Source organism: Gorilla gorilla, chromosome 8, assembly GCF_029281585.2.
Source record: "Gorilla gorilla gorilla isolate KB3781 chromosome 8, NHGRI_mGorGor1-v2.1_pri, whole genome shotgun sequence".
Classification (NCBI taxonomy): domain Eukaryota; kingdom Metazoa; phylum Chordata; class Mammalia; order Primates; family Hominidae; genus Gorilla; species Gorilla gorilla.
The window spans coordinates 69,863,062-69,875,258 of record NC_073232.2 but is presented as its reverse complement, the minus strand read 5'-3'; the positions used below and the strand labels follow the sequence as shown (position 1 = coordinate 69,875,258).

Genomic DNA, 12,197 nt, shown 5'->3' with positions numbered 1-12,197 from the left:
GATGCTAGCCTTGTGACTTAGATTTGGGGTGACAACTCTCAGTGGATTGGTGTGGGAGGGCCACTGAGGCCTGAAGGACACTATCTGGGAGTGGACACACTGTGGGAGTGACTATCTCCCACAAAGTAACCATTTCATCTCCACCACTTTCCAGAAAATAAGCAGTCTCCTCCAAGTTCAGTAAGAACCCAAGGTCACACTGCTAATTAGATGAAAAGACCTTTGCTCTCAGGGAACAGACATCTACACACCTTGGGTAACAATCCTGGGGTGTAATACAAATCAGTTGAGCACATCTTTCCCAATTTGGGTGTATGACTCTGCTTAGAAGTGCTAATTACATACACAGCTAGTAATACATAAACACTATACCTTAATCATCCTAAGCCTAACTCAAAACCAAAGCCCTGAGGCAAAAGATGCTATTAAGATGTCCTTGTAATTCTACCACTGTTCATGTATTACCTGAACAGTGTGAATCCAACAGCAGTGCCCTGCTCTGCTTTTAAAAAAACAGGCTTCTGAAATGTGGTAAATTGAGTTCTTCAGAAACAAACATGAAAAACACACAAATTCGGCATTAGGATGACTGGATGAAAGGGATGACAGTTCATTCCCTATGCAAAAGTGGTATGGAAGATATAAAACATTCCAAGCCAGGTGTGATGGCTCGTGTCTACAATACCAACACGTGGCCCCCCAAGTGAGCTATAATTGCACCCCTGCACCTCAACGTGGGCAACAGAATGAGACCCCTGTCTCTTAAAAACACAAAACTATTTGATGCACAAATGAATGAAAAAATATGTGTGTGCAGTCTATATTCATGTGCAAGCATTTTTTTAGAGGAAACAAAACAATATGGAAAAAAATATACAGTCAGGTGACCATAAGGCATTTATCTTTGGTGCTGTTTTATTCATGTGTAAAATAAGGAAGTCATCTCAATAACATCACATATCAAAAGCCATTAACAACGATTACAGGATACTAGGACTGTTGTATTATTTACTGCAATCCCTGCATTAAAAAATAAATGAGGGGCCCAGTAGAGTGGCTCACACCTATAATCCCAACACTTTGGAAAGCCAAGGTGGGAGGATGGCTTGAGGCCAGGAGTTTGAGGCCAGCCTTGGCAACATAGCAAGATCTCTTCAAAATAAAAAATTTAGCCACGTGTGATGGTGTATGCCTAAAGTCCCAGCTATTCAGGAGGCTGGGATGGGAGGATCACTTGAGCCCAGCAGTTCAAGGCTGCAGTGAGCTATGATCATGCCACTGCACTCCAGCCTGTGAGAGTGAGACCCAATCTCTAAACTAAATAAATAAAAACAAAGAGTGAAAAATAAATAAATATATTTGAGTGGTTTTCTTATTTTCAAGTTACTGACAGAAAATCTGAAAAATTATCTGCCACCTAGTTGTCCAATTCACACAGGACAGCTATAAGAGAGTAGTGACAACCAAGAAATCATAATCATCAAGTCCTACAGTGATACCTAGACAAACATATTCATACACCACCTTGACTCAACTTATATGTAACACACTGAAACCAACTGCAAATGCTTCACTTACTGCACAACCAGACAAGACTCTTGGTTTTACCTAGATTATGTGAACTCTTAACTAGCAAACTCTCACTAGACCAACATCCACAGAGGTCAGCTACAGTTATTCTGTGCATTCCTTCCATCTCTAAACTCTAAATAAATAAACAGCAAACCATTACCAGTTCTTAAGTTTTACGTGAGAATTGGCTGATATAGGTAAGCTGCTAATATATAAAATAGCTGGAATCGATATTGTTGGCTTTTTACTAAGAATATTTAAAATTTCAGGACCTCAAAGTTGCACATAATTTTATCTGCACTTAAGCTTCAAAAATCTATATATGCAAAAGAAAATGTAGATGTAGCCATTCAAATGGGTCAACCTGAATTTAATGTTTTATAACAGCATACTCTTTTTTAATCTCTAGAAAAACATCAAAACTTCTCTTTATTCTCAAAGAAAACAAGCCTACAAAGCAGAAAATGACCATTTAGTAAAGAAGTCATCTTTGGTTCTTACATGTTAAGCATGCTACAACTTTCTATACATGTTTGAGCCCACTAGGAGATACTTCCAAGGGGTTTCAGAGATCGCTGTGATAAAACACGCTTGGAAGCAGAAGTGAAAGACTCCAGGGAGCAAGGACAGGTAAACAGGTGACAAAGAAATTCTGGTTTCCAAGTATGAGAATATTAATCTCTTGTGGCCCCTGCAGGTAAGGTAGATGGATGATTCAAGGAGCCACGCAAATGATCTCACAGATGGTGATGCCTAACCAGACAGTAATCTGCAACAGGTTTATTTTAAAGATGCATATTTATCTCTTCATGTAAACATACTTCTATAAAAAAGCTAGAAATGGTCTAAAAGACAGTAAGTAGAATGCTGAGAGACCCAACTAATAATACGTGATTATAAGGGATTTTTATCCTGCAGAATAAGACTGGCAGTTCCTGGAAGCAAAAAGTAAAAGTGTCAGTAAGAGAAAGCTACAGACACTTTATTCTTATGCTGGATCTCAAATCTCTGTTAGCCCAAAAAAAAAAAGCACAAAACAACCGCCTTTCGAAGTAGTGGGTTAGCATCAGGGCTGATGCCCTAATGGTGCCCTAAAAACAAACTGGCCATGATAATACAGAGTAGGTTCAAGCATTAAACTGGGAGTTTGCCCACATGGCTCTGGAGATACTGCAATGTTAAAATTCAAGAGGTTTTCTCCAAGTTCCTTATATTAGGTTTTTATTATTTAAAAGGGAAGAATTTATCTAATAGAGAATAGAGAATAATTTTTAAGTAGTAAAAGTGTGGTGATTCTGTCTAAAGATATTATCACTTGAACATTGTGAGGTCATTTTTTCAAAAGATGTTAGGTACAAATGAATACAGTATGATCTATCAATACTCATGTGTTTTTAGAGCAAATACGAAATTGTGTTTACGTGACCATCATCCTGATGCTGCATGGTAAAATCCTCCTTTTGACCTCAGTAGCAGGACAACAGGGCCAAAACTAGGACTGTTTATAAATATATAAAATACCACTTTTATTTTCTGTGTAGCTTACTTTAAATATAAGTTGATCATTGAATTGCCTTCTTACTTATCACCTTTCAGGAATCCTGGGATACAGATCATTTCTTTCAGGATCCCTTTATCAAGGAGGACAGGGCAGAAAATTGAAAAATGTATTTTTTGGACAATCTTGCAATTTGGGTTCCAGACATGTAGAAGAATTCCAGATAATTCATGTAAAGACTCCACCTTCAAGGAGGGGGAGCACAACTCCCCATTCTTTAAAGTGGGCTATGCATAGTGACTTCCTTCCAAAGAATAAAGTACAAAAGGGGAGAAAAAGAGTAACTTTATAGTGGAGAGACCTGACAGTCACTATATCAGCCAGGTGGTCAAGAAAATCAGTCATAAATCATGTTGATAGTATACTCGATCTGTTGTGATGAACTGGTACATTGTATCTGTGGACTTCCATCCCAAAACCTATAATCCTAGTCTAGTCACGAGAAAAATATCAGACAATTCCCATAGAAGGACATTCCACAAAATACCTGATCAGTATTCTTCAAAACTGTCAAGGTAATCTAAAACAAGGGAAGTCTGAGAAACTGTCATAGCCAAGAGGAGCCTAAGGAGATCCAACAACAAAATGTAATATGCTACATCCTAGAGATGAGATCCTGGAACACAAAAAGGACATTAGTTAAAAAGTAGGGAAATCTGAATAAAGCATGGACTTTAAAACTATAATGTATTCATATTAGTTCACTAACTATGATGAATGCAGCACACTATTTTAAGATGTTAATAATATGAGAAACTGGAAGCTTGGATCAAGATGGCTAACTAGATGCAGCTAGTACATGCCTCTTCCATGGAAAGCTCCAAAACGGCGAGTAGATATTCACCTTTCAAATAGGTCATCTAAAACAGAACACTGGAATTCAACTGAAAAGCAACAGGAATCACTGATCACAAAGGAGAAGGAAGCAAGGCACGTGCTCAGCCAGGATTGCTGAGAGATGAAAGAAGCTTCTAGATGCTGGGAAAGAGTAGATGAGAGACTCCCAGGGCTCCACATTCCCACCATGGACTTTTGCAACGCCAGCTGTGGGAGACCCCCTTGACCCTCGCAGGTCTCCAGCCTAATAGAGTGAGTTGCCTGGAGACTGACAGAGGCATTGCTCAAACTCACATGGGAGTACACAGGCTTCCGAGCCCTGAGCAGCTGCTGCTACCAGCCAACAACCCAGGCTGAAGAGAGGAAGCCAGGCACTTTTACACAACCACTGTGCTTCTTGTACAGTCTGCAGAATGGTGAGCCAAATAAAATCTTATTTATAAATTACCCAGCCTTGGGCATTCCTTTATAGCACAAGAGGGGACTTCAACACCCCACTGACAGCACTAGACAGATCACTGAGACAGGAAAAAAAAAAAGAAAAAAGAAACCCCACTGGATTTAAATTGGACTGTAGAACAAATAGACCTAACAGATGTTTATACAACAAGCTACCCAACAATCACAGAATATACATTCTTCTTATTAGCATGTGGAACATTTTCCAAGACAGACCTTATCTTAAGGAATGAAGCAAGTCTCAATAAATTTTTAAAAAACTGAAATCATTTCAAATTGTCTTCTCAGACTACAGTGGAAAAAACCTAAAGTCAATTCCAAGAAGGACTCTCAAATCTATACAAATACATGGAAATTAACCTGCTCTTGAATGATTTTTGGGTCAGTGATGAAATTAAGATGGAAGTTTAAAAATTTTTTAAAGGAAAGTAGAGACACAACATACCAAAACCTCTGGAATACAGCAAAAGCTTATAGTGTTGACTGTAAATGGATTCAAGAAAGAAAAGTTTATAGCGTTAAATGCCTAAATCGAAAAAAATAGAAAGACCACAAGTTAACCTGACATAGTACCTCAAGGAACTAGAAGAACAAGAACAAACCAAACCCAGAAGAAAAGAAATGATAAAGAGCAGAACTAAATGAAATCCAGATCATAAAAACCCAAAAGATAAAGAAACAAAAAGTTGCTTCACTGAAAAGATAAACAAAATTGACAGCCTACTAGCTACATTAACCAAGAAGAAAGAAAATTCAAATAAGCACAATCAGAAATGAAAAAGACATTACAAATGATACCACAGAAATACAAAAGATCATCAGAGTCTACCATGAACATCTCTACACTAACGAACTAAAAAACCTAGATGAAACAGGTAAATTCCTAAAGACACACAACCTCTCAAGAATGAACTAAGAAGAAAGAGAAAGCCTGAAGAGACCAATAACCAGTAAGACTTAACCAGTAATAAAAATTAAAAAAAATCTCCCAACAACAAAAAACCCCAGGAGCAGATGAATTCACAGCCAAATTCTACCAGACGTAGAAGAATAGGTACCAATCCTATTGACAACACTGTTCCCCCAAATTGAAGAAAATCCTCTCTAACTGAAGCCAGTATCACCCTAACACCAAATCCAAGCAAGGACACACAAAAACAGAAACAGAATCAATCAGTACCCCTAATGAACACAGATGCAAAAACGCTCAAGAAAATACTAGCAAACCAAATCCAACAGCACATCAAAAAACATGGTACACCACAATCAAGTGGGTTATATTCCAGGGATACAAACAGGGTTTAACATACAAAAATCAATAAATGTGATCTGCCACATAAACAGGATTAAAAACAAAAACCATATTATTATCTCGATAGATACAGAAAAAGCATTTGATAAAATTCAGCATTCTTTCATGATAAAAACCACTCAACAACTTGGTGTAGTAGGAACATACCTCAAAATAATAAAACCCATATACAAGAATCCCACAGCCAACATCATACTGAATGGGGAAAGGTTGAAAGCATTCCCCTTAAGAAATGGAAGAAGACAAGGATCCCCACTCTTACCACTCCTACTCAACACAGTACTAAAAGTCCTATTGGGCCAGAGCAGTAAGGCAATAGAAAGAAAGAAAAGACATCTAAATTGTAAAAGAGGAAGTTAAACTATCTCTGTTTGCTGATATAATTTTATACCTGGAAAACCCTAAGACTCCTCCAAAATACTCGTAAATTTGATAAATTAATTCAGTACAGTTTCAGGATACAAAATTGACCTACAAAATCAGTAGTATTTCTTTTGTTTAGTTGGGGTTTGTTTCTTTGTTTGTTTTTGAAACGGTCTCACCCTGTTACCCAGGCTGGAGCACAGTGGTGCAGTCATAGCTTAGCGCAGCCTCGACCTCCTGGGCTCAAGTGATCCTCCCACCTCAGCATCCCAAGTCGCTGGGACTTACAGGCACGTGCCACCACACCCAGCTAATTTTTGTATTTTTTGTTGTGAGGAGGAATCAGTAGCATTTCTATACAACAATGATATAATCAAGCTGAGAACCAAATCAAGAACCAAACCAAGAAGTCAATCCCATTTACAATAGCTACAAAAAAATAATAAAATACTCAGAAATACACTCAACCAAGGATGTCAAAGATCTCTACAAGAAAAACTACAAAACGCTGACGAAAGAAATCACATATGACACAAACATGATCATGGGTTAGAAGAATCAGTATCATTAAAACGACCATACTACTCAAAGAAATCTGCAGATGCAATTCCTATAAAAATACTAACATTGTTTTTCACAGTATTAGAAAAAACAATCCTAAAATACCCAACGAACCAGAAAAGAGCCTGAATGGCCAAAGCAATGGTAAGCAAAAAGAACAATACTTGAGGCATCAAATTACTTGACTTCAAATTGTACTATAAGGCTATAATAACCAAAACTATTATAAAAACAGACACACAGGTCAATGAAACAGATTACAGAACCCAAATTAAAGACACATGCCTACAGGCAAATGATCTTCTTCAAAGTCAACAAAAACATACACTAGTGGAAGAACATCCTATTCTATACGGGATACTTGGGAGAACTGGGTAACCATATACAGTAGAATGACACTGGACCCGTATCTCTCACCATATACAAAAATCAACTTAAGATGGATTAAAGACCTGAAAGTATAAAGACCTGAAAGATCTGAAACTGTAAAGATTCTAGAAGAAAACCTAGGAAAAACTCTTCTGGACATTGGCCTAAGGCAAAGAATTCATGCCTAGGACCTCAAAAGGAAAGCTACAAAAATGAAAATAGACAAATGGGACTTAATTAAAATAAAAAGCTTCTACACAGCAAATAAATAATCAACAGAGAAAACAGACAATCTACAGAACAGGAGAAAATATCTGCAGACTATGCATCTTACAAAAAGCTAATTTGTAGACTCTACAAAGAACTCAACAAGAAAAAAATAACCTTTTTAAAAAATGGGCAAAGGGCATGAACACATATTTTGCAAAAGATGACATACAAATGGCCAAGAAACATTTAAAAAGTTAGAAATGCAAATAAAAGCGATGAAATACCATTTCACACCAGTCAGAATGGCTATTACTCAGGTATCAAAAAAATCAATAACAGATGTTGGCAAGGATGCAGATAAAAGGGAATGCTCACAGACTGTTGTTGGGAGTGTAAACTAGTACAGCTTCTATGGAAAACAATATGGAGACTTCTCAAAGAACTAATAGAAATACCATTTGATCCAGTGATCCCACTACTGGGGATCTACGCAAAGGGAAAGAAATCATTATATCAAAAAGATACCTGTACTCAAATATTTATTGCAGGACTACTCACAATAGCAAAGACATAAAATCAATCTAAGTGCCCATCAACGGATGATTGGATAAAGTAATCCACACCATGGAATACTACTCAGCTATAAAAAAAAGAATGAATTCATGTTTTTTTGTAGCAACATGGATAGAACTGGAGGTAACTATCTTAAGTGAAATAACTCAGAAAGAGCAAGTCAAATATCACATATTCTCACTTACAGGTGGGAGCTGAAAAATATGTACACAGGGGCATAGAGAGTGGAATAATAACACTGGAGACTCAGAAAGGTGGGAGGATGGGAGTGGGTGAGGGATGAAAAATTACCTCATGGGTGCTTATGTGCACTATTCAGGTGGTGTAACAACACTGCACTTGTACTAAATCTATAAATAATAACAATATGAGAAACTGGGTGTCAGGTATATGAAAATACTCCATCCTAGCTTAACAATTTTTCTGTAAATCTAAAACTAGTCTGAAATAAACTTTTACTTAAAAATGAAACTGGGCCAGGTGCAGTGGCTCACACTTGCAGTCCCAGCAATTTGGGAGGCCAAGATGGGAGGACTGCTTAAGCCCAGGAGTTTGAGACCAGCCTGGGCAATAGCAAGACCCCGACTCTACAAAATGAAAGAAAAACTTATCCAGGCATGGTCTATAGTGCCAGCTACTTGGGAGGTTGAGGCAGGAGGATCATTTGAGCCCAGGAGTTCGTGGCTGCGGTATGCTGTGATCACGCCACTGTATGCTAGCCTGGGCAACAGAGCAAGATCTGTACTCAAAAATAAGTAAAAAAATAATAACAAAAATGAAAATAAAACTGACCAAAGATATCAAGTGAGGGAGAAAAGCAAACTCAGAATAGTCACACATGCCAAAAATGACAGAAAAGAGGACTAAAACTGTCATTATAGCTGTTATTTCATATACTAAAAAAGTTGAATAGAGACATGGAAGATATAAAAAAGATCCAAACCAAATGTCTAGTGATAAAACATGTCTGAGATGAAAAACACACTAGACGGAATTACTGGCAGATTAGATATTGAAAAAGAAAATATTAATGAAATTATAAACAAAGTAATTGGAATATCCAAAATAAAATGCAGAAAGAAAAAATAACCTTAAAAAATTAAAAGTGCAGCAGTGGACAACTTTAAGCCAGTCAATGTGTATAATGGAGTCCCCAAAGAAAGAATGGGGGGACAGAAAAAGTATCTGAAGAATAGCCAAAAAGCTCCAAATTCTATGAAAATTGTAAACCCACTGATCCACAAGCACAACTTCAGAATACAAGAAACAAATAAAAAATATTTTTTAAATAAAGCTGAAAGAAGTCATTGTCAGCCAACTCACATTATAAGAAATGCTAAAGTCCTTTAGACAAAAGAAAAATGATAGATGGAAATACACCAGAAATGGTAATTATCTGAGTAAACAGATCTTTATTATTATTTAAAAGAAAAGTATTTAAAGAGAAAGTATTTTTTTAAATATATTCTAGGGTTTAAAATTTATTAAAAGACAATAATGAAAAGGCCAGAAGGAAAGAAATGAAAGTATACTATTGTAAGGTTCTCATACTGTATTTGAAATAAAAGATCATCTCCACAGTGACATGACCCATATCACTGAAACTGAATTCATATTCACTCATTCATTCATTCATCAACTGTATTGAGTACTGTATAAAAGTCATTAACCCTCTGTAGAAGTTATGGGCTTCAGCGAGGGTGTGTTAACAGATTAGACTAAGCAAACAGGTGGATTATTTGAGTCTAGGTAAAATGCAAGGGTTCACTCTTCTTATGGGACTCAGTAGGAATAACATCTCCCAAGCACAGGAGGATCAGAAATCATAGCAAAAGATTCTGGGTTGAACCTGTGCCAGGAAAAACTGCATAAATAAAAATGGGCTCCACTGGACAAAAATTTACCTTTCAAATCAAACCTGATACCACAATTGAGACCCTAGAAACACAACCACTATTTTCATCCTGTGCCATTGCTGCTGAAGCTCTCACGGGGCCCTGCAAGTTCCTGGTTCAACTGCTCTTCCACTACTGCCACCTCATCTGGGCTCCATGACACCCTGAACTGTCAGGCTGCCACTGGGTGTTCGAACCATCCCCACACTAAGGTAAGACAGAATGGTTTCTCTTTCTTCCCAATACCAATCAAAATCCCCATTCTACAAATAATTGATTAATGCTATTTATTTAGACTTTAAAAATCCCATCAAATAGATAAATTCAATAAGGCTTTATTAAATAACCACCTACAGTAAACCTGCAGTGAGGGTGTATATCAAAAAGAATCTCCCTTCCTGGCCTAACTGTTGGACATTTTCCTTTTTCTATTCCAAACAAGTTTGTATAGCTTCCTCATGTACACACTATTATGGACTAAATGTTTATATTTCCCACAAAACTTTTATGCCAGAACTCTAATCCATAATGTAATGGTATTTGGAGGTGGGGCCTTGGGGAGACAATTAGGTCCTAGGGGTGGAACCCTCTCCATGGGATCAGTTCTTCTATATGAACAGCCACATGACAGCTTGCTTCCTTCCTCTCTCCATGCCATCTGAGGACACAGCAAGAAGGCAGCTGTTTATAAGTCAGGAAGTAAGAGCTCACCAGAATCCAACCATGCTGGCACCCTGATCTCAGATTTCCAGCCTCCAGAACTGTGAGAAATAAATGCTTGTTATTTAAACCACCCAGGCTATGGCATTTTGTTACAGCAGCTAGGGCAGACTAAGACACATATTAAGAAATTCCAGCCATCTGGTGTCCAAATTTCACACTACAATGAATAGGGAACTAGCAGCATCATGTTCTGAGAATCCAAAGAACTTAGTCACAGTGATTAACCAAAAATAATCAGGTAGATTTAACCAATGAAGATAAATCATTTATAACCATTTATAAACAGTAGTTTACACCAAAATCTGAAAACCTAGAAATCTACAAAAAGACAATTCCTTCTGAGTACAACTATTTGTGTGCTTGTCAGTATATTATCAGAGAAAACCTGACCTTTAGAGTTTAAGCATTGTTCTAGGTCATCTTTAATAAAAATTTAATAAAAATAATGAAACTAAAAAAGATATTCTCCCAGTACCTGTTCTTCCCTCTCCTTTTCTTTGGTCTTACTTCTGTAGACTCTAGCAGAGATGGCATCCTGGGATGGAATGGCAGAGATCTGATGCAGTGGCATGCTCATCCCAACCTCTTATCTGGTCGTCTTCTTCACAGAAGAGAGTCTCCACTGGTAGAGTCATTTTGGGCCATGGATTTCAAGCTGAAAGAAAATGAAGAGAGAATAAACATAACTCAGCTAAAACACTTTAAATTTCCAAGAGTGAGCTTAACATTTTATATTTATATTCATATGTATATTTAAATAAGTTACGGCAACATAAATGTTTGGTCTTCAAAAACAATAGAAGATGAATGTCTAAGGGGAAAATTCTAACATTTCTCATAATAAGATGGGAGCACCTGAAAGAGGCAGGTGGATCACGTACATGTATAATCAGAGATATAATCTTCCATTGGCTACTTAGGATTAAAACAAAGCAGTGCCACCATTTATTTTAAGAATATTTTTGAAGTTAAATTTTTTTTTTTTTATCATGACCAAGCATTTGTCCTGAAATAAGCAGTGATCTTTCCTTAAAACCACTGTCTGTGAGTCCACATAATGGTGAGATCAGAGGTTAGGAAGTCCAAATTAAACTCAAGATATCTATGATCCATACTTAACCTTCCAAAAGTAGAGACTCTACACGAGCTGTTGGCAAACTCTTCCTATAAAGGGCAAGATACATATTTTAGGCACTGTGGTCCAAGTGTGTTCCAGCTAATTAACTCTGCCACTGTAGCATGAAAGCACCCATAGAGAGTATGTAAATGGGCCGGGTGCGGTGGCTCACGCCTGTAATCCCAGCACTTTGGGAGGCCAAGGCGGGCAAATCACGAAGTCAGGAGATCGAGACCACCCTGGCTAACACAGTGAAACCCTGTCTCTACTAAAAATACAAAAAATTAGCCAGGCATGGTGGCGGGCGCCTGTAGTCCCAGCTACTCAGGAGGCTGAGGCAGGAGAATGGCACAAACCCAGGAGGCGGAGCTCGCAGTGAGTCAAGATCGCACCACTGCACTCCAGCCTGGGTAACACAGCGAGACTCCAACCCCCACCCCCACCAAAAAAAAAGAGTATGTACATGAATGAGCATAGTTATGTTCCAATAAAACTTTATTTACAAAAATAGGCAGGCAACAGGCTAGATTTGGCCCACCAGACTATAGTTTGCCAAACACTGCTGTAAAGGGTTTCCTAGGGAATATGAAGGGTCACCATGACATGCCTGAGAACCATGAGAAAGGCTGCCTTTAGGTAAAATAACAG

At 37.7% G+C, this 12,197-nt stretch overlaps 1 protein-coding gene across 7 annotated transcripts in view; it reads right to left on the bottom strand.

The window, feature by feature from the left end:
- MARCHF8 (membrane associated ring-CH-type finger 8) overlaps positions 1-12,197 on the bottom strand; it is a 139,969-nt gene that overhangs the window by 65,394 nt on the left and 62,378 nt on the right. For all 7 annotated transcript variants that reach the window (XM_063710128.1, XM_063710127.1, XM_019035238.4 and 4 more), the window contains one exon: positions 10,908-11,087. In XM_063710128.1, coding sequence (XP_063566198.1) covers positions 10,908-11,009 — 102 coding nt within the window. In that variant the 5' untranslated portion in view covers positions 11,010-11,087. The remainder of the gene's footprint in view (positions 1-10,907; positions 11,088-12,197) is intronic.